Consider the following 27608-nt stretch of genomic DNA (forward strand, 5'->3'; position numbering starts at 1 on the left):
CCTGTTCTATGGACGCCAAAAAAATGCAAATTTTGTACACAATCATAAACCAAAGCTTTAAGTCAACATATCATCGAGACGCTCACCAAGCACCTTCTCGATCTGCTTAACCCATCTGCGTACTTCTCTCTCAACACCCTCATCCTCGTCTTCCATGAGCTCACTGATGTAAGGCAGCATCTCTGGCAGAAGCGCCAGCCACTCCTCACCAAGCTGCTCTGTAAGGGCCTGTTCGGTCTTGAGGGCTGCGAGACGGGTGTGGGGGCTGTCACCACCGGCGAAACGGGCATTGGGTGCAGAGGAGGGGCGGAGGTATTTCATCAGGGCGGAGTTCAGCTCCTTGTGGTTATCTGTGGAGTCGGCGGCGATGGCCAATTCTGTGATTGTGGGCACGACGTCGGCAATGACCATGTTAGAGGTGGTCATGCTGGTTGCGTGGGCCAGTTGAGCGATCAGAGGACCGGAAATGCTGGCGAGGTGAGAGGGGCTTTGCCAGAATTCTGCAGTAGATGTTAGTGGTTGTAATGGGCAATCTTGGGTGCAGAGAGAAAACGTACCATCCTGGTCATGCTCGAAGGACTTGCGGAGCATACGAAGGGCGGCCAACCAGAGGGACTTCTGGGCCTTGGATGGACCCGATGTGTTCAGGACACTGACGACATTCTCCAACACATAGCTGGAGTACCCGGTGACAATTGACTGAAGCAAGCATTAGCGATGAAGGTTAATGGACAAAGAACTGTGGTGAAACATACCTGGAGAGTGCCAAAGAAGACCTCAAGGAACTTGTAGAAAGTAGTGAGGCGCGAAACTTGACTCTGTTCGTCCTTGGGGGCGCCGGTAGTAGCCCACTCGACGAACTTGAGGAAGATGGGGCGGAACGTGCTGTCGTTCAGCTTGTAGATCATCTTAATTGTAACGTCGTTGAGCGCGGTTTCGGCCTCATCAATAGCAGTGGATTCGAAGATAGCCTTGTCGCCAAGAGCAATCTGCTCACGACGCAGATCGAACGCCTTGAAGAGAATCTTCGTAAGGACGCCGATGTTCTTGGCAATGGTCGACTTGGGGTGCTTATCAACAGCGATGGTGACAACTTCCAAGAGTTCGTTCACAGCAATTGGGCCAGCCTGGACCGCGTGCTGCCAATTGCGATCGACGGCGCTGAGGGTTGCGCTTACATCGACCTTACGGGCCATCAAACGCAGGGACTCCTGGCGGCTTTCATCGCTGCTCTCCTCGATATCTGCGTTAGCAGACTTGAAGGAGAGAAGGAGCATCTTGTCCAGATGACCAGCTGAGATCATGAATGGCAGGTGAACGAAGAGGGCAGAGAAGAGGGTGAAGACGGCGTCATGGAGTCGCGAGTTCTCCTTGCCAGCAACCAGACTCAACTCGAGCAATTCCAATGAACGCTTGAGTGTGTCGGGAAGGGCAGGAATCATGGCTTGACCCAGTACCTCGGCCATGGAGGCCAGGCACAGGATACCCATGTAGCGAATGCGGTCATCGGATTGGCCGAGACAAGATTCACTGGCAACCACTCTAGCAGCAGCAATGACCTTGGATGGGTCCTTACGGCCGTATTTGTCGGTGATGCGGTCAATGCACGAAACAGCAGCATGCTTGAGCAGGATATCCGGAGACGACTCGACAATGCCAACCAGGGTGGGTAGGAAGTCGAGAACCCGGATCTGCGACAGGTTGTCGCGCTCGGGGTTCTGGCGGAGGCGGGTTTCGAGCAAACGAAGGACCTTGCGTCGAAGTTCGTCATTAGGACCTTGAAGGAGAACCTCAATGGTATCCAGGAAGTCCACGAGAGACAGAGTGCCGAACAAAGCACCGAGCACCTCGCCACAAGCCTGGCTGACGGGCTTCATGCTCTGCACAGCCTCGCCGATCGTCAGAACCTGGGTTAGGACTCGGGAGAAGCAAGCGCGGGACTGATCAGCAACCTCATCGTCCGACTCAAAGGCTGTCTCGAGTTTAGACTTGAGAGAAGAGTGCTTGAACAAGTGAGCAAGATCACGCAGGAGGTCAACGCAGATGCTCTGGGCATCGCGTCCATCGTCACTACCAATTCCAAGAAGGACCTGGGAGATACTTGGCTTGGGCTTGAGAGAATCGGTGACCAAATTCAAGTACTTGCTGTAGGTGGTAAGCTCTACGACAGGTGTAGTATCCGAAACCAGGCCAGTCATCAGAGTAAGGACATCCTTGTTGGTGGAGTATCGGTTAGCGAGCATTGCCAGGACAGCGAACAAGAAGTCTTGTGTTCCAAGCTTGCTGATCAAGGCGTGGAAGAGTCTCAGACGGCGATGCGCGGGGATATGCTCGAAGGCTGCAGTGAAGCTGAGCAGCAACTCGGAAGTTCCGGAGACAACATCCCTCTTCTGGTTACGCAGAGATTGGATGAGGGCAGGGACAACTTGGTCGATGGTTTGGTCAATGACAGAAACAGAGTAGTCATCATCCTTACGGAGAACAGTAGTGCCCATGAATGTGAAGATCGGCATGACGCTGTGGAGAACCAACTCGGGCGCAATAACAGACAGGCTTCCCACGAGAAGAAGAGCCCCGTTCTGAACCTGCGGGCTGTCAGTTGTTCGCACACAGTCCACCACCAGGTCGGCCCTAATGACGGACGTATCGAACTGCGGCTTAGCAGATCCTTTGGATTTGTTCACAATAGCCAAGAGACTTCCCAAAGTCAAGCTGAGGAGATAGCTCATGCCAGAGTGAATCTGGGACTTGAAATGGTGGAGAGCAGCGAGAGTCTGGAACAATCCATCCACAAGCTCGGGGTGAGATTCTGGGGAGGAGCTATCCACGATCTCCAAGATGAAAGTCATCTTGTCCATCAACTTGCTAAGCTCTGCCTCATCCTTGACAGTCATAGCAATCATGTTGCTCTGGCTAGTACGTCTCCGCTTCGGCGCAGGGCCAATAGACTCAACATCGGTGATAGAGATAGGAATCTTCTGGACAAATTGTTGAAGAACAGCACCGGAAAGGTCGACAGTGCGAAGAACATCTCGGCAGTTGGTTGCCAGAGAAGCGGTATTTGCCTCACCCGCGAGGGAGATATCGAGCAACTTCTCAGATGCGTCCAACTGACGGTCTTCGGGTATCTTAGACCAGATGTGCTTGATTTGGCCAAAGCAAGCCGCAACAAAGGAGGGGCGCAAGTTATTGCCAGAGCTGACATTGGAGAGGAGAACATCGATGGCGTCCTGCTGCTTGGATGTGACAATAGCAGCAATCAGATGCTCTGTCTCAGATGCCACAATGTGCTCCTTGCCACAAATTTCGGCAACTTCCTTGTCGTTCAAACGACGCCAATCCTCGAGTACCGGGAGAAGCTCACTGGTCAGAGTTGCAGTGGAGACCTTCTCCACGCTGTTGACCAACTTCAGCAAGCTGATCTTAGGTGCGAAAACGGGCATTTTGACAATATGAGAGCAGATGAAAGTAAAGAGACTAAGGCGGAGAGACTTCTTGAGTTCAGATGCGCCTGAAGTTTCGGACAGAACGTTGCCCCGTAGTGTAGCTTCCACCATTCTACCAACATGGTTAGGGTCAAGGATAGACTCTTCCAACCCTGGAAGCAATGCCCGCTCCAGGACCTTCTGGGAATCCTTGGTGGTGAGCCATGCAACACCTGTGGATTGCTTGCCCGCGCCGTAGATCGCATCGTGAGCCCATGGCTTCGAGCTGTCACCGGCCTTGGTGTTCTTTTTGTACAAGGAACCGATAACAGCCAAAACGCCAGCCGTCTCACGGCGAATCCGTTCGGAAGGATCGGAGAGGGCCACAAACAGGAATGGCAGTAGTGCCTGGGGATCAAAATCTCCGGGCTCCGATGAAAGAACAGATGATATGACGTTCAAAGCAGCAATCTTTGTTCCAATAGGGTAGTGGCCAGCAACAACTCGGATAAAGAAGGACAAATATTGAGGGGTCTTGGTCGCCTGGGACTTACCCAAGATTGGCAAAGTGGTGAAAAGCTCGAGATTGTCCTTAGAGTCCACAGCTAAAGCGAAAACGCGCACAAGGTTATCGAATTCGATGATAGACTGCTTGGAAAGGAAAGAGCATGGGAACAAGGACTCTTTGGTCAAAGTCTTCAGAGCTGGCGTAAAGGCGTCCACCTGGGGCTGATCATCTATATCCATCATGTCCACATCTTCGATGGCCTGTACCGCAATTGGAGCCTCCACAACGGTCTGAAGGTTATGTTCCAGCGCCGAGATGTTGAATGAAGATTCAGTCAAAGTCTTCTGGAAAATGGGTTGGAGGGTTTCCGAACGGTTGAATCCTTGAACCAGCTCAGCGAGCTGGGTCTGGGCATCTAAAGATAGTCTGCGGGTCTCATCTGCATTTGATGCTGCCTCAAGAACCAGGCTCATAGCCTTGGCAATCTCGTTCTCGCCAAGCATCTTGCGTTCAAAGACCGAAGCCAGAATTGCAAGGCGAGCATTGTCCTGCTTGTCGAGATCAGTCAAGCAGCCGGAAATAATCCCAAGTAATAGGTTAGATGTCTGATATTGCGTCGCGATTTCAGAAAGTTGGTTGATAGGGTTTTCGAGGCGCAAGATGCTCTTGAAGACCTTTTTCGGGATTGCAACAGCAGGCTTCTGCTGGGCAAGGACTGATAGACAAATCAGACCAGAGATCTTTGTATCTTCTGTCCAGGAGCCCACAACACTTTCCATTAGACCGTCAATGACTTCATTCGAGAGGAAGGCCTTTTGTGCCAATACAACACAGATCATATAGCTGCCGACGATCAATTCCGAGACCTTTTTCATTGTGAAGGCATTACTGAGAACCGGCAAAACCCGCAAAAGAATATCTTCATGCTTTTGCTTCTCGGCCTCTCTTCTGCCTGAGCGAGCGCCGTCCAACATTGTTGCAACAGCCTCTGTGACAATTCCAGCCCAAAATGCCAGTAGTGCATGGCTTTGGGCCTGCTGCCTACAAACCTTCAGGACGTATTCGTTTAATTCGGAAAAGAAAGCCTTGTTCGTCGCAGCGCTGTGAACAAGCGGGTGCCTCGGAGGATTAATGAGCCCATTCTTGTATGGATTGAGGACTTTAAATGTCGGTGCCAGTGTTTCCGGAAGAATAGAAAGAAGGTTCAAAAAGAGTGGCGTCGTGTGATACGGTAAAAACGTAAATAATACGGCTGTTGTGTTGAACTCGTGGATCCTTCCATATAAGTTAGCCACCACATCTCACGATCTACACCTCCCCTCGCGAACTCTTCTCACCTGAACCTTCTCACAAGCCAGTCCACAGCTTTCACTGCAGGACTCAACTGTAGCCTTCCGCCAACCAGAGCCAAGAAGGCTTCAACCGCAGTATCCAGCTCCTTGTTCTGAGAGATATTCATCTGACTGCGGTCCTCCGCTTTGCTCTGTTCGCTGAAGATCGTGCGATCAAACTCGGCAAACCGGGGGTCCAACGAGCATAACTCCCGGAACCCATCATAACAAATATCATAGATCGCATCAAAGTCTTGAGTGCCAGCGACCTTTGGGTCGAAAATAAGAGACTGTGAGTGTGAAATCCTTTGCGCCTTAAGATCAAGCTCGTGCGTGGACTTGGCCGCAATTTGCGACAGCTGCGCGGCGAGAGACGAAGCCATCGTGAAGTCTCTTTTGGCGGGCTGTTCCGCGGACTTTTTTTTCGTTATTTTGTTTCGGTGCTCACACAATTGCAGTGACACATATCCCTAAGACTCCTGACAGCAGTCTTTGTTTCTTTCTGCGAGCCGAGGGAAGACGGTTCAAATTAATTTGAGGTAAGTCTTAAGCTCTGTTTGATCAAGAGCAAATGATTGACTTTTTTTTTTGCCAGCCAGCTCGACCGCCTACCGGAGGATTATTCTTCCGGGTTATCAGACCGTGGCGCAACTCGATAAGAAAGATTGAGAGACCACGATGGACTCATCTGGGTCTCAGGTTAGTTGGCCTTCACTTACATCTTAGTAGATAAACAGTACAGACTGACCAAAAAATCCAGAGTGTCCCGCAATTCTCCAGCTTCCGACCTCCCCCTACCTCTCATCCGGCCGCCGCTACCGGCTCGGAACATGAACGTCACCGGCGTCGCTCCGGTCATCGTCAGCGCGCCGACCGGAAAGAGTCTCCGCGCTCTCGTCGCCATGGAAGGCGTTCAGATGGTGGCTATCAAAAGCCGACTGTCGAAGAAAGTGAAGCGCGCTTGAGTGGGGAAGGAATTGACGATGTAAAAGTTACAAAAGATCAGACAAACAAAGGATTTGTCGTCGACGGCCTCGGCGATCACGACAATACGCGTTACGGCGTGGATCGTTACGATGTCCCTGCGTACCATCGCAATGGTAAGGGCTTCGTACTTGGGCTCCCCAACCAGCGTATTGATTACAAAACGCGATACGACCAAGGTCCCCTTCTCATTCTTCGCCCCGACTCAGGCTCCTCTGCATCCACTGCAGCAAAGCCTCTCTCCGCTGCAACCCTATCTGCTTTAGCCAAAAATCTTCCTATTCGCCTCCGATCTAATCTGGAAGCTAAGCTTGCTGCTGAGGCTCATCATGCACAAAATTTCATACCAACAACCGTTCCGTCTCAACCCGGCGTTTCAGAAACTGCCAACGTGGACGATGAACTACCAGCTTATCGCTCTATGCAGACCGCGGCTAAGCCTGAAGATGAATCACCTGAAAGTTTTGATCCGAACGCCTTCACTCGACTTGCTCTCGAAACCGAGATCTTGAGTCGCAATGCCAAGTTGAACAATGCAGTGGCGCAACAACCCAGTGATATTCAAGCGTGGGTCCGTCTTGCTGAGCATCAAGAACTTGCTGTCACTGCCAATCGCACCTACAACCACAGTGATATACAACTTGTGGCAAGAGCTAAGCTGCATGTGTATGAAAGAGCGCTCAAGGCTAACGCACAAAATCCCGAGCGCGATCACCTCGTGCTCGCCCTTATGGAAGAGGGCGCCAAAGTCTGGGACGCCACAAAACTCGCATTGGAATGGGAAGCAGTGCTTTACCACAACTCCGAGTTCATCACTGTATGGATTCAGTATCTTGACTACTGTCAGACCGATAGTCAGGATTTCAACTTCGACAATTGCTTTAAGACTTATGCCTATTGCTTGCAGACCCATTCGCGTGTCGGCTTCGGACCCCAAAAGACACTCATCAGATCATACCTGCTGCTCCGTTTGACCCTGTTTCTTCGAGAATCAGGGCATCTAGAGCTAGCTGTCGGTATATGGCAAGCGGTGCTCGAATTTACATGCTTCAGGCCCCCCAACCTAATGGGGAAGAAAGAAGAGGCCCTAGTGGAATTCAAAAAATTCTGGGCACCGGAGCGCGCCCGAATTGGGGAGCGTTTTTGGGAACCCTGGAACAGCGGACAAATCTCCCGTGCTCCTGTCAACAAGCATGTTTACACCTCTGAGGCGGATCCCCAAGACTTGTTCCGAACCTGGGCACCTGCAGAAAGAGAGCGCATGTTCAAAAATCGCATGCCCTCGCATATTCTTTTCAATTTCCAAGAGAATGACGCTTTCCGGGTGGTCCTTCTTGAAGATTGCACGCAGATACTGCCATACTTCTGGGACCTGGATGAAAGCCATGGTTACTTGGTTGACGGCTTCTTGTATTTCAGCCATTTGCCTCATTTGACATTGCCCGTCAATATGCACACCAGCCGACTGTGGACTGGTGATAAATTCCTGCGAAACGAATATATGGATGATCCTCGAAACACAATCGCGGACTGGATCACCTTTCAGAAACATGCCGCAACGACCACTGTTGAGCCTTTCGCATTCCCCCACCATACCTTCATCCATACCACTGATACTCTTTTTGCTGACCCAAAGTTGTGGTTCTCCTCTTTGACGAAGTGGGCTGCAACCACCTCTCATTCTTCCTGTGTGATCGATTCCGATTTCGTGCTCTTGACCCTCCATGCCCTTGCCGACCTCTTCGGGGACAGCGAATTGGCTGAATATGCCATTGCAGTAACTTTTGCATGCAACAACAATCTGGGCAAAAAATATGGAAAGCGACTGTTGAAAGAGCGATCATCGAACTTGAGACTTTACAACGCCGTTGCGCTCATGCATTGGCGGACTGGTGACCACAACACTGCTAACACTATCTGGTCAACCGCTTTGTCCATGAGTCAGGATTTTAACGCTTGCGATCTCACTGATTCTGCACTCCTATGGAACTCGTGGATTTGGGAAATGCTTCACACTGGGCAAAAGGATCGAGCATCATATCTGGTCCAGGCTATGCCTTACAACAGAGTCGACTTGCTGTCATACAACACAGCTGAAGATATTGAAATTAATGAGACCAATTTTCTCAGGGTCAAGAAGGCAAGTTTTCATCCCTTGAGCTCAGTGTAAGCCATGCTAACCATTCGCAGTGCTTATTTGCCGCACAGAGAAATGCCCTGATGTTCAAGGAAATGCAGGCATACGCAGCTTACGCCGACTGCTACGCAATCGCTCTCTATCTTATGGGCGATCAACTTGAAGAAGTCCTCGATGTCTACAATGACGCAGTCACATCTCTTAGAGTCCTGCCGAAGACCGACGATGATTTCAGGGTGCTCGGCGGAGAATTGCTACACCAAGCCCGAGCTCGGATGATGTACTACTACGTGGAGAAGCAGAGTGGCCAATTCAAACCTGCCGAAATTCGCGCTGTGCTCTTTGATAGCCTTGAATGGTGGCCTCACAACACCATGTTCTTGTCGCTCTTCAAGTGGAACGATGCTCGCCTTCGACTCACCGATCGAGCCCGCGATGTTTTCGACCTCACCATTGGGGCAAAGGCCAGGGCCGAGGGGGATCTGCAAGGGCCTACACAAATCCACCGTGTACCTGTCACAACCCACCTCTTCAGCATCTACGTTGAGATGGGTCGCCCTGTCATGCTCGGCTCGACCCCGGATTCAATTCGGGCAGCCTTCGAGCGAGCGATCGGTGACGATGGCATCGTCCCGATCGGGCGAACCCCGGTGCGCAAGAGTCCCTTCGAGCTCGCCAGCTCGACCTCCGCTCAGAGCAGCCTCACTATCTGGAGGCTGTACATCCTCTACGAACTGTACGCGGAGTACAACGTCGGCCGCGCCCGCGAGATCTACTTCCGGGCCCTGCGCTCCTGCCCCTGGTCGAAGGAGCTGTTCCTGCTCGCCTTCGAGCACCTGCGGGCGGACTTGACCAACCGCCTGCCCCCCTGCCGCCTCAACCGGAAGGGGGAGGTCAACCCTTCGGGGTTCGACCCTGCAGAGCTTCGAGCTCTGTACTCAGAGATGCTGCGCCGTGGACTTCGAGTCCACTACCATGTGGAGAGCTTCTGGGCCCAGTAGGGCACCAGAGGTGGTGAGTTAAGGGGGGAGGGGAGGAAGGGGAGAGAACAGTGGGGAATGCAATTCCGAGCAGGTGAAGGGGGTGCTCTCAGATCCCCTTCACCTAAATGTGAGAGTAATGTGAGAGTAATGTGAAATTTAACTGAGTTGGAAAAAAAACCAATCTTCAATTCTGTAGTTGTAGTGAGGTAAAAGTGAGAGATCCCGCTCGGGATCCGACTGGGGTTTGGCAGCATACCAATGTAGATAAACTAGCGATGCCGTAGAAGTCCCCTGGACGCATACCATCCAAGCTACAAAAACCAGAACCCTTGATGCAATGTATATTGGCCATCACATAAACTTGTACATGGCTGAAACTTGTGCCTAGACGTGTGCGCACGGGTTGGCGGGTGGTTTGGAGCTTCGGTACAATCTATCTAACTTTTCACACTGGAGTCTTGATATGAAACAAGACAATGCCAATCTCCTTAATTGAAAGGTCAATCACGGGTAGAGTCATTGTACAACTGATCGAAGGACCCCGAGGTGAGAACTGGATATTGAGATTTCTTACAATCTAGTCACTCATTTTACTCTCTCTCTACTGTGCACCCAGCCCAAAATTAGCCGCTGTTCTGGTAAATGTGACTGGAATACAGTTAACATGGGCCTATTATATGAACAGTGCCAACATCTCAATCAAAACTAGAATACCTATTCATCGCACCTATAAAACCAGTCTTAGTTAGATACAATTACGATTCCTCACTAAAAAACCGATTCTCAGGTCTCGGCAGGCCAAAGTGTTCACGCAGGGTCGAGCCCGTATACTCATTGCGGAAAAGCCCTCTTCGCTGGAGTTCAGGAACCAATCTATCAGTCACGTCTTCTAACCCCTGTGGCAAGAACGGAAACGTGCACGTAAAGCCATCAGAAGCCTCTTCACGCAACCACGTCTCCATCTCCTCAGCAATACCACTCGGCGAACCGAGGAATGTCAGCCCCGAGTATCCACCATATCTCTGCGCAAGCTGGCGGATCGTCAGTCCCTCTTCCTTAGCCAGCTTCTCAACAGACTCCCTGCTCGTCTTGCTGGCATTCGTCTCGGGTAGGTCGTCTGGCAACAAACTATCCGGATCAAGATCACTGACATCCACCCCAAGTGAGATTGACAAAGAAGCAATAGCACTGTCATAATGTACTAGACTATCCAACCTGAGTCTCTTTTCCTGCGCATCTTGCTTACTATCCCCAACGATAATCATTGCTGCGGGTAGGATCTTCAACTGATCTCTCTTCCGTCCCGCCTTCTCCACTCGCCCCTTGATATCTGCATAGAGCGCTTTCGCAGCATGGATATCCTTTGGGCTGCAAAACACAACCTCGGCAGTCTCAGCCGCAAGTTGTCGTCCTGGCTCGCTTTGCCCTGCTTGCACAATGACCGGCCATCCCTGTGGTGGTCTGGCAATATTCAACGGCCCTCGAACCTTCAACTCGTCGCCGGAATGGTTCAATACGTGCATTCTCGCAGGATCAAAATATTCCCCCGTCTCCACATTGCGGGTGAATGCATCGTCGGCAAAACTATCCCAAAGCCCTGTGACGACATCATAGAATTCACGGGCACGCTTATATCGATCACTATGGGCCAGATGCTCATCGAAGCCAAAATTATGGCTGGACTCTGGGTTTCCGGTGGTAACAATATTCCACGCTGCTCGCCCGCCGCTCAGGTGATCTAGACTGGCAAATCGCCGGGCAACGTGATACGGTGCGTCGTACGTCGTACTAGCTGTGGCAGCAAGACCGATCTTTTCCGTTACAGAAGAGAGAGCGGAGAGTAGAGTGAAAGGTTCAAATGAAGTCACAGTATGACTGCGCTTGAGAGCTTCGACGGGCATATTAAGCACGGCTAGGTGATCAGCCATGAAGAAGGCATCGAATTTGGCGGCCTCTAGCTTTTGGGCAAACTGGACAATGTGTTTGAAATTGAAGTTTGCATCCGGGTATGAGCCCGGATAGCGCCATGCACCTGTGTGCAGCGAGACCGGCCGCATGAAGGCCGTTAGGTGCAGCTGACGGTTGAGCTGGGAGTCGGTCATCTTGAGATTTATTTGGATTGTAGTATCTATTAAAAATTTGGAATGAGAACTGAGGATAGCTGTGGTTATATATACCCCGCTTACAGGTCGACCAGCTCGGTATGACATTTCCAAGCAGATTTATAAGCTTTGCTCAATTGGTCTTGATATGGCGTGCTTAGAGCTGCATATATATACATATCAGAATGGATCGAAATATACACAAGAAAAGGGAAAGATGAAGAAATAGTCAAACTGTAGTAAAAGAATAAATAGACCAAAGAGTATGCAAACAATGTACCTCTTCTTCAATTAAAATCGACAAACATGCCTTCCTGCTTTCTCACTTCCTCATCTTCTCACCTTCAGATCCTACTCTCTTCCTACCTAAATTCGTTTCACTTTTTCAAGTTTATCTACTTCCCATCATCATCGTCGTTCTAGTTTCTTGTGAGTTCTGCTGCCTTCTCGCGGGGGTCTATAAATGCCATCTCTAACACCCTTTTGATCACCTAGGTCTCTCTTTGCTATTCAATATATCTGGTTTTCCAGCACCGTCGATCATCACTGCCGAGACCACTTCATCCTTTTTGCTATCCCAAAAGATGATTTGATACCATGTAACTTCACGACAAACCTGTATGTTTTCCCTGTTCCGGCAAAGAAGAAAGTGAATACATATACACTTGGAAGACCGTGGACTTACAAAACTGCCAGCAAGAACACCTAATCTGTTTGAAAAACACTACCATTTTACCTTGCAAACGAGAAGATGCCATCTTCCACACGTGGGATAAGGTTAGAGACGAGATAGTGAGACGAATTGATCTTACGCAGGTCTCCACCGTAGGTTGCTGCCATGTGGGGACAACAGACGGCCCACGGAAAGCTCCCTCAACTATTATCGTTTCTGCAAACTATACCAGACACCCTCAAACAATCAAGAGAATCCGAGATACAATCAATGAATTTCGAAAAAGACACAGTGTCAGAAGTCTGAGTCAAGTTTTTAGAGTCAGGAGAGTTTCATTACAATGTATCAATGACGTTCCCAAAAAGCACAACGTGGCGGGGATGTAAGCTAAACACTTCAAAACCAGATATGCCATAAGCATCAAGAGCGGCAAACATGAAAAAGCCCACTAACTATGATTGAACCTTGATTTTGACTGATGTTCCCGTGAGCGAGCGAGGATTAATATCGTGGGTTTGGCTACCGTAGTCACTACTATGCTAAATATCTCACTATTGATTCGACCCCTGAGGGCTGCGTGCTGAAACAGCCTAAAGATTTTGCCTGAGACTTTGTATGTCAGGCCAAACATTGAGATACTCAAAATGCTTCTACAACTCTCTCAAAGTGGCTAACATCCAGCACGAAATCATGGACAGTGAGGTTGTCATAGGCTGTTTATTATCAGATTCTCAATATCAACCCCACCTATGTACTCAACTGATCACTTGTACCCCACCAGCTTGACAATTTGAGGCTTTGGATTTGGGGCCAAATATCTAGGTACTCTAAATATGCTTACTCTCTTAGGGAGGCTACTTTCTGCCACAAAATAACTCATCAAAAAGAAGTTCAATCCCGACTATCGAAAATACTCTGGCACCCAAGAGCAGCCCGTTCATCACGGGTCCAGCTTCTTGGTCTACAATGAAGACAGTCATATAATAATTAGCTTATATCCACCGGGCACTGCCTACTTCACCCATATCGGTAATGTTATTGTAGATGTCAACATGTCGCTGAGGAACATCCGACATGAGTCTTTGATCAGCGTGTCATTCGGCTTACCTTGGTGCAAAGATAGAGCTTGGCTCTCGGTGAGAATGTGAGCATCCAGGCACTTTTGGAGGCCTTTCGACCTCAAGCTCCTTAGATAGACGCAACTGTAATGAGAATCACATGCTTTCATGCCATAGACCCAACGAATATACAAATGATAAATATGCGCAAACAAAGGGTAGATATGTAGGAAAGCGTAACTTGTGATATTATGGCACGCTCTATGTCATGGTCCAGGTCGATTGTCATCGTTTTATCTTGCTTTGCCATGTGGTAGTTTGCCTTTTGCAGGCCTCAAGTCTTGGTAGTGAAATGCCCACGCTAGTGATCTCGCTACAAGGCTGATGGATCCTGCCCGGAATCTGTTATTCTACTGAGTATTGCTTAACTCATATCCCTTCTCGATACCCAAAAATTGTGTTTAGATATCTAAATTGCAGTTTAATTAAATCTTATATACAAGAAAATGTTGTCAGGAATCGTGTATCTCACAGGCATTCTGTAGTTCTTTGATTTTGACCCTTCTGACTGTAACAATGTAGAAGCAAAGATAACAGCAATGAGGACATGAAAAAGGATATCAAAAAGAGGCCTAGAAAGACACACCAATGTTGCACACCGAGTATAGTCGAGGATGAGCTTCATTTCATTTCAACTTGAGCCTGCCCACCCTGCCCACCTGGATATTGTGCTCTCCTCAACTACCACTATTAACCAAATTGACAATATCATACTTACCTTTCTGCCCGCATTGTCTCAATATTCCAAGCCTTTCCTCGTTTACCTTAGGTTTTTCGTCTGTTTCTCTTTCTCATCCTCGTTGTGTATCAACAGTTCAACTAATTTCATCCGTCTCATTCCATTTATCCTTCTCGCCGATTTTACCAATATCATTCTTCTCAACATAATGGCGAGTTCCAATCGACGAGACTTCCCGAGATCGAGGCCCTACAGCCAGGAACCGAGTGCCCGCACAATCCCTTTGAAGAACATAACGATCCTACCATGTCAACGAGGAGATAAAATCTTTAAAATGTGGGATGGAGTGAGAGATGAAATCGTAAAACGCATCGATCTGACGCACGTCTTCGCGGTAGGATGTTACCGCATGGAGACGGTCGATAACCCACGGAGAGCTCCCCCGACCATTATCGTTTCTGGAAGACACACCAGACACCTAAACACAAGCAAAAGTACCACAGATACAATCAATGCCATTCTCAAAAGGCACGGGTTGTCAGAAGTCCGAGTCGAGTTTTTAGAAGGCCGATACAGCAGAAACACATCCGATGAGGAGTCGGGAGATGAACCTGAGTCAAAGCGGGATGTCGATGAAACCCGCCCAGGAAAGTTTTACCACGATGTCGTTCGGCTTCGGTCAATGCCAGGGCAAAACCTCGCTCTGAAGGAAAATTCGAGCACTTAGGGCACGTTGGGAGGCTTCTTCGAGATTACCCTACCTGGAATTACGGAACCAAAGGTAGTGGGAATTACTTGCTTTCACGTAATTGACCCAACGTACAATCACACGGCGAATGTGACAAAAGCGATGGTGGAACAATGGCACAAGAATGGCATCAAGCCCAGCGACACAATGGCAAGAGAACTGAAAGTCGACCACCCCAGTCCTCGCGCGATCCGAGATAAGACCCGAGCGCTAGAGAAGGAGATTGACAGGATCCAGACTCCAAATTACAAGCTAAACGAAGAGCTCCTTAGCTATGACCAGGAACTCAGAAAATCTGACGAGAAGAAGCATTTGAAGGCAAAAGAACAGCTATTGAATCGCCAAGCGTTCCTCCATGACATCCAAACTTTTGATCCAGGATTTGGAAGGGTCTGGGCTGCCTCCGGCCTTAAAGTCGGACAGGCCCCAAGTATCGATGGCGGAAATAATGTTCTTCCCAGAATATATGATTGGGCTTTGATCGAGATTCCCCGTGAGCGGATGGGAAATAATATCGTGAGTTCGCCTACGGAAAGACTTACTAAGCTTTATCTAACCTTGAACTGTTTCATAGACCCCCGAACGCCATCGACTGAAGCAATCACCTCTCCCTAAGCTTGATGAAACATTGGAACTGTGTATATCTGGGCAAAAGTCAGGGTATTCCGAAGGGTACTTTTACTCCCTTCGCCCGGCACGCGTCCACCATGAGATCATCGGTGGAAAGAAAGTCATCACAACAAAAATTGAGCATTTAGTGATAGCCAATGGCGACAACGGCCCATTCTTTTCAAAGCGCAGAGACTCTGGCTCGTTGGTGTGGTGATAGGTTTACTCTTTTCAGGTGACCAAGACCCGCCGTACACTACCTGCTTCACTCACATTGATGACCTTCCCGCGGATATTAAAAGTACCATAGGGGCATCTGAAGTTCTATTGCAAAATGGCTGAGAGGCTTCAGGTTATGCTAGTTGACTTTCATCTTCCATTTGGCTTTTTTGCTTTTTCTACATATCCCTTCCAAGGTCGTCCGTTCATACCTGATCATCCATAGCGTGCCATGCACACAAGGGAGCTTTCTGTTCTCATTTCCTATTTCTCTTTGAATTTCCACATTCTATTATTCTACATAGGAGGATGATTAAATTTGTACAAGATGTTCTATAAAACCATAATTAACACGCAAGGCAGTTCAGATCCTGCCTGTAGTATAATTTGTAATACGGGTGTTTTTATAACTACATCTAATTCTGCTACATACTACTACTATAAATAGTTCGAAAAACAACCAGTTCTCGATGGTCTAACTTTTGGAATATTGGGTGGAAATTAATCAACAAGCTATAGAAAATTCTCAATGATAAATGTGATTCTCAACAATATTGTATTGTACACACCCCTCACTATGATCGATGAAGTAGGATTGAATGATTTGAGAACATAAACGTAGCTAGGACAGCAAAATACGAAATGGTATATGACGCTACACTATGCCTCAGCACCTGAGGTCTAAACTTTGTAACGACTTACTATGTCTATGAGACTACATGAAGTTTACATAGATCTATAGAACTAAACATAGAAAAGAAGCCCTGTAATAGCTACATAATGGAAAAATCGATAACAAGCTGGGTATCAGTAGGACTTGTAGGTCGTAAGTTGTGGCTACAATGCTATTTGAGCCACAAGTTCAGAATTCTCGGGCTTTCTCCGTCGCTCTGGCAAACCGAAAGATCCCCCCCACATCCTGCCCTTCATGATCATTACTCCCACCATTGGAAGTTTGAACTCTTCTAGGATGGACAAGATCTGGTCTCGAGGGCCACGCCAGTCTCTTTTGCTCTTGAAATCAACTTTCAGAAACATTACCACCTCGCTGTTCTTCGTATCTTGGGTTGTTCCTATGCGCATCGTTCCATAGTGAAGGCAATCTGTAAGATCGACCTCGTGTTCGATTCTTTGTATCACTGCACTCTGCACCGAATGAATGCGATCCCGTGGTCCCATAGGTAACACGCGAAATGGTTCGTGAATAATTGGGTTTGATATTTCGACATTAACATGACCGAGTTGGTTGTCGAATAAATTCTGCCAGATTTCGCGACAAGCCTGCACCCAAGCGTCACTAAATGCGTCACGAGTTGCAGTAATTATCAGAGTCGCCATCGGCTGGGCTTCAGGTTCATGTTTGTTCTCACATTTTTTGATCTTGGTCGAGGACGCACTGATTTTGTGTTGCTCAAGAACCGAAAGGATCATCTTGTAGATGCTGGTGGTTTCGAGAACTGTCCATAAAGGGGAACTGCCTTTCAGATTAAGAATTGTGACAGGTAGGGCACAGAGGTATGGCCCTCCAGCGCGATATTTCTCATTGATGAATCCATCTGGATCAACGTGCCACCGGCCCATGTCGTGGATACTGTCACAGCTGGTCTGAATACGTCGGCCATCTTGGAGGGGAGAGGCGTACGCTGCCCCACTTTGGGACCCTCTTGGTGCTTCATCATCCTCTGATTCAGAATCATGCTGGGAAGGAGTATCAAAGCTATCGATGGAGGATGATTCGGATTTGGCACTGAAACAGGAATCTGAGTCCGCTGAAGCTGAGCCAACAGAGGAATCATCAGAGATATTGTCAGAAAAATCATCAGAGAGCGTGCTGGATATGCTACTAGGATCTTTCTGGCTAGAGCTAGGGGCATGAAGCGTGTTGGAGTCATTCTCCGAGGTATTTCCACAGAAGATGACGGTTTGAACGTCACTATCGTTGTCCCTGTCGTACTGAGTGGACGTTTTGAATGCAGTGCTGGTTTTTAATTCACTATTCTCTTGGGCAGAAGGTTTGAAGGAGGCGATAAGTGGAGTTTCTGGTCGCATATCAAAGCTGTCGATGGAGGACGCTTCGGACTTGGCACCGGAAGGGCTATTCGAGCCCGAAGAGGAGCCATCAGAGGAATCATCCAAAAACTTGTCGGATATGGCGCTGGGATGTTCCTGGCTAGAGCTGGAGGTATGGAGCGTGTCGGGGTCATTCCCAGAGGGATTGTCGCACAGGATGACAGTTTGAATGTCACTGTCATCGTCACCGTCATACTGAGTCAATATGTCTGATGCAGTGCTGTTTATGAATTGACCGCTCTCTTGGGGAGGTGAGCCGAGCAAATCGATGGATAGAGATTTGGGTTTCGTCACAGTGGAAATCTCGTGTATGATGTCGTTTTCAGTGTCAAGCTAAGTAGGTGTGTTCGATGTAGGGCTGAGTTCGAGTCTGAAGCCTGCTTTTGAAAACTGTTCAAGCAAGGCTATAATTGGAGGCTTGAACCTCTTCTTAGTGAAAGCCCCAGACATCCTGATTTGAGGGTGGAAACGACCTCGGGATAAAAGTGGACTGAGGTGAAAGTGGAGAAGATATGCGGCTCAACGCTCTTGGCGAACCTTAAATTTCAGAAATCATGAAGGTCACGTGTTGGCTGTCTGTCTCACAGGGGCTAGCCCGGGAGGTACTGTCCCATCCCCATCCACAATACCTGGATCAAAAGTAGCCTTTCCAGCCCCCGTTTTATTGCTAATTCTCAAAGTTTTTCAATAATCTCATGCTCACTTGATCAAATACTACGCGCTTTCCTAGAAGAAGGCACTACCCGAAACATTACATTTCATGGAATATGTGCCGACCCCAATCCGCACGTGTTTGGTGCAATGGTCGAAGTAAAATACAAACCCCGAAGCAATGTTGCCGGTTCATCTTGAAATTGTCACCGCTATTCGAATATCACCATCCCACCGGCATGAGCTCTTCCCAGCCAGGTAAGCATGCTCACCTGAGCGCGTTTCAATATATCACTCATTCATATCATACTGGAACTCGAACGATGAATTTTTCAAATTCACGCGTGGTCGGTTTATTGTAGATGAGGCGGATAATCTTCAAAGACGAGAAATCAGATTTGACTTGAACAGGCTTGCAAGAGTCGCGGTAGACTCGGTCGGTGCCGTTCAATGCATTTCTATCAAGAAGTACCCTGATGGAATGTTCAACAAAACATTCCTTATGACTATGGAAGATGGCCGAGAAGTCATAGACAAAGTGCCTAACCCCATCGCTGGTGTTCCGCACTTTACCACAGCTAGTGAAGTCGCCACGATGGACTTTGTGAGTTCATTTTGAACTCTCTCAACGCCGAATCTTGCTAATGCGACTGTATTGAGAGGCTAGAAAAGTTCTTGACACACCAGTACCCCGTGTCTATGCGTGGAACTCGCGAGCAAAGTCACATCCTGTTGGGGCGGAATTTATTATCATGGATAAAATTGAGGGTGTCCCGCTGTCTCAAGTATGGAGCATGCTGCAACTACCCCAGAGGCTCAAAGTCATTCTTGCTATGACAAGTCTGCAGAAGAAATGGCTGAGCGTTTCATTCTCGCATTACGGCAGCCTGTACTACGCGGGAGACGTGCAGTCCTTCTCAAGCAACCACTATGTCAAGGATGGCATAGCCGTCAAAAGTTCAGAGTTTGCTATTGGCCCGGCTACTGGTCGGGATTGAGTCGATGCAGGTCGATCAACTTTGGATATTGATAAAGGACCGTGTAAGTCAGAATTTGTATATTTTTCTCGCAGCTGCTGATGGGTTTTTAGGGGCTTCTCCAACGCAGTACCTACAGACAGTCAGAACACGAGAACTGAAAGCAACTCGGTATACTAAACCACCCAAACAGATTGCCTTGTTCTGTGGTCCAAGGCTCTACTAACCCAATACAGAAACAAAGGTTGCTGCTTTAGCGTGCTATCAAAAGATCGTCGATGCTCTTATCTCAAAGGACACCTCTGTCACTAACCCATACCTCTGCCATAATGATTTGCATTATCATGATGATAATATCTTCGTAGACTCAGATAATCCCGAAAGGATCACGGTTATCATTGACTGGCAGTCTTGCCATATCTCACCTCTCTTCAACTATAATCCCGACTCAGCTCTCCTCGACTGGGATGGCCTTGAGCCTGAGACGCTCGACCTAGCTCCAAGGCCGACACTTTCTGGGCTTCCCTCCGAAGAAATATCCGCCGCTATGCGCGATTATATCGTTCAAAACATGTTCATTGGATGGCGAAAACTTATGCATGCCAAAAATCCAGACTTGTATCGAGCAATCGAATTCCGAAAGACGTCGGCGTACGGGCTAATACTTCTTGCCCATCGCATGTTCGAATACGGCGAGGCACACTTCCTATCCCTTCTAGTCGATCCCGGGATCACTGGCGACATTCCATTTCCATTTGAGTTTTCAGAAATGGATATTGAACGCATCAAGCTAGATAGCGACGATGCGGTGGCGGGAACTGAGCTTTTGTTTGAGATCAAGGAGACAATGGGCGATTTGTGGCCCGACAAAGGCTTCATCGAACATGAGCGATACGACGAGTGCAAAGCTGCGCTCGACGAAATCAAAGCTCAGATACTGGAGCAATTGGCTGAGACTGACGAGGAAAAAGCCGAGTACCAGCGGTATTGGCCATTTGAATAATATCGCGCTTTGGGGGTCACTCCAGTTCTCATCTATTATAGAGTATTGAGTCCACGGAAATGCTTTTAGTGCCACTATGTATGTACAAATTCAAATTCGGGGCAACTTCTGGGAACGGTCTCACCACTCTACTTAAGAGCTTTCCGCCAATTCAGCTTCAATAATTCCCAACCCGTCGCCCTCACGGACCCAGAACTTGATGACTCGCAAACCAACAGATGTGAGTAGGTTACTCCAGCGCTGGCGAGTTCTCTCCAATCCTGAGCAGAAAACCATCACAGCAATATCTGTCATACAAGGAAGCGAACGAGCGTTCTGATCAGGAAGAATATACTCTTCCATGATAACCTTGGAGAAACCCCGCTTCATAGCTGGCTTCAGATTGTTAAAGATGATGGTCGCTTTCTCGTCAGACCAGTCATGCAATACATTCTTGAAATAGTACGCCCGTGCCCCTGCATATGAAAATGTATGTGTTAGCCCAATCCAGATGAATACATATACCTATCAAAGAGTATTACCTTGAACTGGTTGAACTTCAGCAAAGAAGTCGTGCGCAACAGTGTCAATAGAAGCTGCCTCTAGATCCTGTGCGCATTGTACTTCCTCAATCACAGACGGGAGATCTTCCAGTACTAGTTTACCAGGGGCATCCGGGAACCTATTCCTAAACCCGATCAAGTCGTGGCCACGACCAGCGCCAATGTCAACCAAAAGTGGTGTTTCGGTAGTCATGTCCGGGTGGTCGAGAAGTTGTTCGCGAACAGGGAACCAGTCACCCCAGTGTGGACGGCCAGCACGCTGTCCTTCCATGAAACTATTAAATCGAGTCAAAGCTTCTGGGTTCTGGCAGAGCCATGTGAATCCATCTATCTTCATATCGTTCGTGTATTGCAGAGGGGCGAACATGGGATCATCTGGATTGCGATAGTTGGTAGATTGGAGATATTCGGGGACTTTTTGAACCGAAGGAAGAAACTCATGGAAGCTGGTTACATCAGTATACCAACATTATAGTGTTTTTTGTAAATCCAGGGCAGCTTACAGTGATCCCACAACTCCAATTGACGTTCGCTGGGTCATTTCTCGGGATAGCGCGGTGGGAAGGTATTCGCTGGGAGCCGGCTCTTCCACGAAGCCATTGGCGACCAAAACTCGCATAATGCGCTCTGAGAGCAAGTTAGATCTAACGCTTTTTGTGTTTGTAAGTATTTACTTACCGACTAGAAGGGGGTCTGCCGGCTTTGCTGCAGCCAATTCGGCCAGAGAGACCGGGGCAGTGGCCTGGGCTAGCACGGGAAATACATTCATATCATGGGCCGTCCTGACGGCCATGAGAATGATGGGCTTTCCAATTGGTTAGCAATATATTATATATCAATAACTCTTGGGGGGTATCTGTTACAGAAAATGACAGCTTGAGGATTGCATCTTTCGGTCGTTCAAGTGCACGCGCTAGCTGGGTAGCCTTTTCTTGTGCTTCAACTCGAAAGGTGTCGGTTTGAGTTGATTCATACAGATCGAGTGAAGCCTTGGCTTCTGCCAAAAGACCCTGAAGATGTTCGATATCCATGTTTAAAATTGTAAGGGGAACGAGAGCGAAACCAACAGGAGCAGGAGGGGCTTCGGCGCAAATATTTTCTATAATATCCCACCCTAAAACCACTCCACTAACTCAATATGTAGATGCAAGCCGAAGGATCCGATCATCACGCACTATGTACCTGAGGATCCATACAGCATCCACACAGAGACCATCGTGTTGTCTCCGTTGGGGGCGGAATAGCGGGACGATGGTGATGGACTCGGCCTCGGCCAAAGCCATCGGAGCTAAGTACGGCCCCGACGGCCCCATTAATATGTTTTGATTTTGATCGTCTTCTGTGTATGCACGCATGTCTTATTTTATTTAAATGAGGTTACAATCGTCAGAAGTGGATTCCAGGGCTCTGACTTGACTTAGGGGTGCCCTTTGATAAAAACTTGTTTCGTTCATTTTTTTCGCCTTCATATATCCTGACCCACACTTAGTACGTGGCAGGAAACAAATAGTTTGTTCAGGAGAATCCTAGGAATTTGGACTAGGCATTAGTACCTCGTAAATCGACATTAGCCCCCATATTTCTCTGCCGATTCCAAGTCACTAGATTCATTTAGTATCTTGCCCTTTATTTTGCCTCCGACTGAATCCACAATGAAGCTTTCTTCTCTATATGTGAGGGTACATAATTTACTTCCGATTCCTCACTCTCTAATTCGCGAACACTTATCATGGCCTCCAACGTTATGGTAGAGTTGTTCGCAGAATGGGCTATAGGGCTTGTCATCATTGCAATTCGCATTTACGCACGCTGGAAACTTGGAAATGGCAAATTCTACTGGGATGATCTTTGTCTAACACTTGCCGCGGTCAGTCATTTTTGCCTTTCAAGGGTAATCATAGGGGACTATACTGATTGAAAAAAGATATTTTGGACAATGCATACCGTCTTCCTTTACCTCTGTACAGGTATATTTTCCTCTAAATTTCTAATTTGGTCGATGTTGATTCAAAACAGATGTATACGGATCGAATATTGGCCTCAATGAGAAAACGGCGATGGAGGTGCCTGACAGCCAAGTCGCAGCACTACGAACCGGCTCCATCCACGCATTTGTTGCCTGGATCAGCTATATATTCATGGTTTGGTTGTTTAAGGGGGTCTTAATGTTTCTCTACAACAGATTAACGTGTGTCCCATACTTCTTACAGCTATTCAAAATTTACGCTAACGAAACGACAGAATGGGTCTCTGGCAACACCGCTTGACTTTAATTATTGGAGCCTTTTGTGTCTGCACATTCGTCACATCATTGTTTTTCCACATCTTTATTTGCGAGCCTGTACATAGGAGTTGGCAAATCAAGCCATATGCTGGAGGTGAGATCACTATATTCATACCAATTCTATAGTTTTACTAAACTCCTTGGCAGATAACTGTACCATACGCCCCTTAAACTATATCATCATTGAGACCCTCAGTATCACGTCAGTCCAAACTTTTTGAATCCCTCCTAACAATCGATAATCTAACTAATTGACCAGAACTGACATTGCGATCCTGACAATCCCTATTCCCCTCGTCATAGCAGCCCGCATCCCAATCTCCCAAAAGCTCCTTCTCTGCCTCCTCTTCTCATCCGGAATCTTTGTCATGATCGCCGCATTCCTCCGCGCCTACTATTCTGTGAAAGACATATCCGAACTATCAACCGCCCTGGGCTGGGCCTCCCGCGAAGCCCTCGTCTCTGTGATAATAATCTCCGCTCCGGGAATTAAGCCATTTATCAGCAGCTCGCGCTGGTTCTCGTCGAAGGGTAGTTCAAATCGTACTAGCCAGACGCCAAAGCGAAGCAGTCTGTTTAGTTCCTCGAATCGTGGTGGGGAGACGTATAATAGACATCCATATGAGCTATCATCGGGGGGTTGGGGGAAATGGCGGCGAGATTCGATGGGTGAGAGCCAGCAGCATATTGTTGATCGTAGGAGTGGAGAGGGCGCAGAAAATTGGAAAGAAGGAATTGTGGTTACTACGGATGTTACTTTGTTCGAGGACACAGGGTCTCAGAATCAAAGCCATTCTTGATGGTGCGAGGTGCATATAATGTTCTAATATCTGTAGTAAAAAAGAAGATTGAAACAGGCGGTAAAAAATCAAAGTTAAACCAGAAATTGAATTCGATACATATTCAATGACTCGCAGTGTGTAAGGAGCGTTGCTATCAAATTTCTCGTTTAGGACAGGGCAGTTGTCTTTTTTATGTCGTCACTGTCCATCGCCTTGAAAGATTTCAACAGGTCTAGCAGTGGTCATGTTAAGTCGGTTCTGTTTTAGTAGAATTCAAGCATTTCTTTTTGGGTAATTCACGAAACTCGATAACGGGTGCCACTAGGTCATCATAACTAGTCCGCTTACCGCGACATTCAGCCTTTTCCTGCAGATCCTGCGAGCGAGGATCTTATCCACCTCGTATTTTGGGCGGTTCGTACCGATCACGGCGGGTGGGCGATTTGGCCGTGGAAGCTCCGACAATTCCAGTGAAAGAATGCCACCTGGAATTCACTGTTAAACCTCCTGAAATGGTTCAAGGCCATGGACAGCCACGACTTCCGATTATACGAGGGCGACAACCGCCTCGTCCTATGAGAAATTTAACAGTGATCCTTTGACGAAGAGGAGAATGAAGCGAAGGCCTCTGATCTAAAAACTACGGGATACAGAATATCATATGATGGCAATCTGGGAGTGATACATAGATGAATTCAGGAGAAATTGGATTATGGCTTTGGAATGGGCTACTACTGGCATAATATATGTGTATAATACAGGTGAGACTCTTCTTCTCAACAATGTTAACTAAAGGAAAGGCAAGCTTGCTAGTTAGAAAAGTGGAGGTCGAAGAAGAGCTATAGGTGATGGTGGAAGAGGATGCGGGTCCTAATGACCCCTGTGGGACTTTGTAAACAATTGAGCAAAATGGAGGGAGGTGATATGAAGCGAACCGGGAGCTTCCAAGGTTACTCCGTAGATAGCTCCAGGGCTATATTAGCTTATGCGTATCTCTCGGCGCCACATCACCCCTTTATGGAACCGCACCTATAGACTTTGGTAAGCACTAATAGAAGCGAGATTTGCCTAATTTGGCTCGCTCAGCTGCCAACTACCGTCGGCAAACAGAGGAAAGCAATTTATATAGTTGCTAGTCCCCAGGCATATCCTTCTCTTTCAGTCACTAGCATTTCTTGAAGATATCGCAACAGCAGACTTCTTCCGAGTATAGGTCCTCCTGTGATCAACTTGCATACGATGGATGGCACGAGTATGAATCTATGTACGGAGTATCACCGGGCATGGCGTAAACCTTCTCCACAAGGAACAAACCCGGCTGACCGCTACATCGTATTCTACAATTATTCTGAACAAGGATTCAAGTTAAGCGATTTACAACGGAAGCCAAGACCTAGAAGACCTATAATCCTAATCCAAAGACATAATGATATTATTCAAAGCACATTGCCAATTCTATTTCCCTATATTCCTACAACCCAGCATCCCCGCTGGTAACCACGTATGTTGTGATTGTTTCTCGCGCTGATCCATCTGCCATTCGCGCGCAGGTTTATGTTTTCCTCCAAGATATAAAACCCAGCGTAGGTGTAACCAAGAAATTCCATGAAATCATGGAAAACAATAATAAAAAGAGAGATTCGTGACTCGTGTCATTCGTATATGATAGAACAAGAAAGAAAGAGAAGAAATTGAAAGGGCACTGGAAACAAGACTAGAAGTGTTCCTTCCAGAATTTGAACCGGACGTCCTTGGTTGATGAAGATTTCGCTGCATCGCTAATCTGCATGGCAGCAGTATTAGGACCACAGAAATACACACCGATCTCGGTGGTACCTGCACTCTGTAGACCCGTCATGTAGGACTGGTTCAGCAATCCAAGCTTCATAGCCGTGAAAAGCCGCTTGAAGTCTGGACGACCGAAGTTTGTCCGACTCTTTAACTCAGTGAGAGGATCGAGGGCCTGACCGACAGAGTTGAGGTAAATATTTGCAGCAGTGTCAGCGTCAAGACGCTGTGTGAGGTAGGTGTGGATACGCAAGAACTCGGTGCTTCCCTCGCTAGCAGCTGCATTGGCAGATTGGGCTTCGAGAGAAGACAGTAGAGCTTGGAACCACTCAAACGAGGAGGTATCTTTGCAGACCCAGATAAACTCGACACGTCGTAGTCGACGAGGAGGGTTTGGACTTGAGCGGAGATGCCAGATGTTCTTGAGAATAGATGCCCAGGGTGTGACGCCGATGCCGGTACCGATGAGAACGGCGATTTCGTTCTCGAACACGTCTTCTGCGGGTGCACCATATGGTCCATCCACGCGGATTCTGGGCATGGTCTGTCCGTTCTGTAGGGCAACTTCGTACATGCCGTTCGGGTCGAGGCCTTCAAGATCTTTGGCTTGGGCGGGACCGCAACCGAGTGCATCTCCCAGTGCTCGGGTGAAATCTCCGACCTGACGGACGTGGATACTGAGATATGGATCAAAGGGGCAGGAGGTGATGGTGAATGGATGCCATTGTGTGCTGGAAACATCAGGCACTTGGAGGAAGAGCCATTGTCCGGCTTTGTACTTCATGCTTGGTTTGTGGAACTGGATCTCCATGGCGGCTAGGGTTATTTGTTAGCTGCATTCAATCCAATACTTGGGAAAGAAGAGAATCATACCATAAGGATGACGGATGACTTTTGTGATGACCGTCACGCGCCGGGAGCGGATCTCCCTGTAGATTCGCTCGAAGAGATACAAAGCTCCGATGACCAACTCCCATCTCCACCCTTCATAGCCAAGACAATGATCCCAGAACTGTTTTCCTGCGAAGGGGGAGATCGGGGCGACGGTATCTCGAACAAAGCACCCGGTAGCATGGGTATACAGTGCCAACATAAATGGAATGAAAAGGTGGTGCGCATACCAGAAGGTTTCATATGCTTGCTGGCGAATGCGGTGGTGTGCAGTGGTATACATGAGCATCATGCACAGGAGCATGACATGGCCAGTAATACCACTTGCGCGTGCAAAATGGATTTCCACTGCAAGTTCTGGGCGGATTTGGTCCTTTTCGATGTTGTAGAAACTGGTTATTGTCAGTAAAAAAAAACCAAAGCAACCTGACAGAAATCAGCTTACTTGACGTAGTGAGCAGCTGTGTGGATAGCTGTGAATACTAGTATGGCATAGGCTATTTGTCGATGGAACCACGCCGATTCATCTAGCGGTAGCCATCTGATCTGCGGTCTCAGCCATCGAAGGACATTCCGACACATGGGAAACAGGATCAAAGTGCAATCGACCGAAAGGACAAGGCCTGCGCCTCGCGATATCCAGACTGAATAGTTAAGGACATTCAGCCCCGCCAATTTTTGATTTGCTGCCTGCAGATACCTATTAGAATGTCAGCAACACACTCCAGGAGTTGCTAGGCGTCAATATACATACCATCCCACAGCAAAAATGCCAATATGTACACCCCAAAAGAACAACTGGAACAAGACCCCGGAAACGGTCAGGTTCGCCCTCTTGAACCAGGACTCTTGAGCTGCAGCCATTCTTTCTCAACGTTTTCAAGAATGTCGACCAGCGACAAGTAATTTGGGCGATAATTCAATCAAAGGAGTGACGAGTCCAGACGGTTGACCAGCAACCCGGTAATATAGGCTAAAGTTCTGTCGAAAGCGAAATCTGCTGATCCCGTTTCGCAGCAAGACTTCAGTGCCGATATGAGAGGTTGGTGGCTTCGGAGTTCTTCAAAGTCGCCGTTTCTCCATGAACTTGACGTAGAACAGAAT

General features: G+C 48.0%; 10 protein-coding genes across 10 annotated transcripts; 5 read left to right on the forward strand and 5 right to left on the reverse strand.

Moving 5' to 3' along the window:
• Positions 1 to 57: 57 nt before the first annotated feature.
• Positions 58 to 5647, reverse strand: utp10 (snoRNA-binding rRNA-processing protein UTP10; the record flags this gene model as incomplete). Its single annotated transcript, XM_057249261.1, has 4 exons — positions 58 to 500; positions 558 to 699; positions 756 to 5208; positions 5271 to 5647. 4 exons carry the CDS (start codon positions 5645 to 5647, stop codon positions 58 to 60), a joined length of 5415 nt encoding a protein of 1804 aa, XP_057113693.1.
• Positions 5648 to 5942: 295 nt separating this feature from the next.
• Positions 5943 to 9386, forward strand: N7479_001565 (uncharacterized protein; the record flags this gene model as incomplete). The annotated part of the gene is made up of 3 exons (XM_057249262.1): positions 5943 to 5963; positions 6025 to 8388; positions 8439 to 9386. The coding sequence occupies 3 exons, from the start codon at positions 5943 to 5945 to the stop codon at positions 9384 to 9386; spliced, it is 3333 nt and encodes a 1110-aa protein (XP_057113694.1).
• A 737-nt stretch (positions 9387 to 10123) lies between these two features.
• Positions 10124 to 11470, reverse strand: N7479_001566 (LLM class flavin-dependent oxidoreductase; the record flags this gene model as incomplete). The annotated part of the gene is made up of 1 exon (XM_057249263.1): positions 10124 to 11470. The coding sequence occupies one exon, from the start codon at positions 11468 to 11470 to the stop codon at positions 10124 to 10126; it is 1347 nt and encodes a 448-aa protein (XP_057113695.1).
• A 2678-nt stretch (positions 11471 to 14148) lies between these two features.
• N7479_001567 (uncharacterized protein) lies at positions 14149 to 14667 on the forward strand (the record flags this gene model as incomplete). The annotated part of the gene is made up of 1 exon (XM_057249264.1): positions 14149 to 14667. The coding sequence occupies one exon, from the start codon at positions 14149 to 14151 to the stop codon at positions 14665 to 14667; it is 519 nt and encodes a 172-aa protein (XP_057113696.1).
• A 123-nt stretch (positions 14668 to 14790) lies between these two features.
• On the forward strand, positions 14791 to 15514 carry N7479_001568 (uncharacterized protein; the record flags this gene model as incomplete). Its single annotated transcript, XM_057249265.1, has 2 exons — positions 14791 to 15204; positions 15263 to 15514. 2 exons carry the CDS (start codon positions 14791 to 14793, stop codon positions 15512 to 15514), a joined length of 666 nt encoding a protein of 221 aa, XP_057113697.1.
• Positions 15515 to 16353: 839 nt separating this feature from the next.
• Positions 16354 to 18433, reverse strand: N7479_001569 (uncharacterized protein; the record flags this gene model as incomplete). Its single annotated transcript, XM_057249266.1, has 2 exons — positions 16354 to 17919; positions 18410 to 18433. 2 exons carry the CDS (start codon positions 18431 to 18433, stop codon positions 16354 to 16356), a joined length of 1590 nt encoding a protein of 529 aa, XP_057113698.1.
• Positions 18419 to 20217, forward strand: N7479_001570 (uncharacterized protein; the record flags this gene model as incomplete). Its single annotated transcript, XM_057249267.1, has 4 exons — positions 18419 to 18495; positions 18649 to 18841; positions 18900 to 19224; positions 19451 to 20217. 4 exons carry the CDS (start codon positions 18419 to 18421, stop codon positions 20215 to 20217), a joined length of 1362 nt encoding a protein of 453 aa, XP_057113699.1.
• A 132-nt stretch (positions 20218 to 20349) lies between these two features.
• N7479_001571 (Plant methyltransferase dimerization) lies at positions 20350 to 22072 on the reverse strand (the record flags this gene model as incomplete). The annotated part of the gene is made up of 6 exons (XM_057249268.1): positions 20350 to 20672; positions 20739 to 21205; positions 21263 to 21386; positions 21438 to 21564; positions 21623 to 21887; positions 21942 to 22072. The coding sequence occupies 6 exons, from the start codon at positions 22070 to 22072 to the stop codon at positions 20350 to 20352; spliced, it is 1437 nt and encodes a 478-aa protein (XP_057113700.1).
• A 416-nt stretch (positions 22073 to 22488) lies between these two features.
• Positions 22489 to 23843, forward strand: N7479_001572 (uncharacterized protein; the record flags this gene model as incomplete). The annotated part of the gene is made up of 6 exons (XM_057249269.1): positions 22489 to 22626; positions 22684 to 22726; positions 22776 to 22947; positions 23001 to 23137; positions 23191 to 23245; positions 23303 to 23843. 6 exons carry the CDS (start codon positions 22489 to 22491, stop codon positions 23841 to 23843), a joined length of 1086 nt encoding a protein of 361 aa, XP_057113701.1.
• Positions 23844 to 25539: 1696 nt separating this feature from the next.
• Positions 25540 to 27368, reverse strand: N7479_001573 (putative NADPH oxidase (NoxA); the record flags this gene model as incomplete). The annotated part of the gene is made up of 4 exons (XM_057249270.1): positions 25540 to 26429; positions 26487 to 26896; positions 26950 to 27204; positions 27259 to 27368. 4 exons carry the CDS (start codon positions 27366 to 27368, stop codon positions 25540 to 25542), a joined length of 1665 nt encoding a protein of 554 aa, XP_057113702.1.
• Between the last annotated feature and the right edge of the window lie 240 nt (positions 27369 to 27608).

The sequence above is a fragment of the Penicillium vulpinum genome (assembly GCF_028829585.1).
Source record: "Penicillium vulpinum strain IBT 29486 chromosome Unknown utg000001l_segment0_segment0, whole genome shotgun sequence".
Taxonomy (NCBI): Eukaryota; Fungi; Ascomycota; class Eurotiomycetes; order Eurotiales; family Aspergillaceae; genus Penicillium; species Penicillium vulpinum.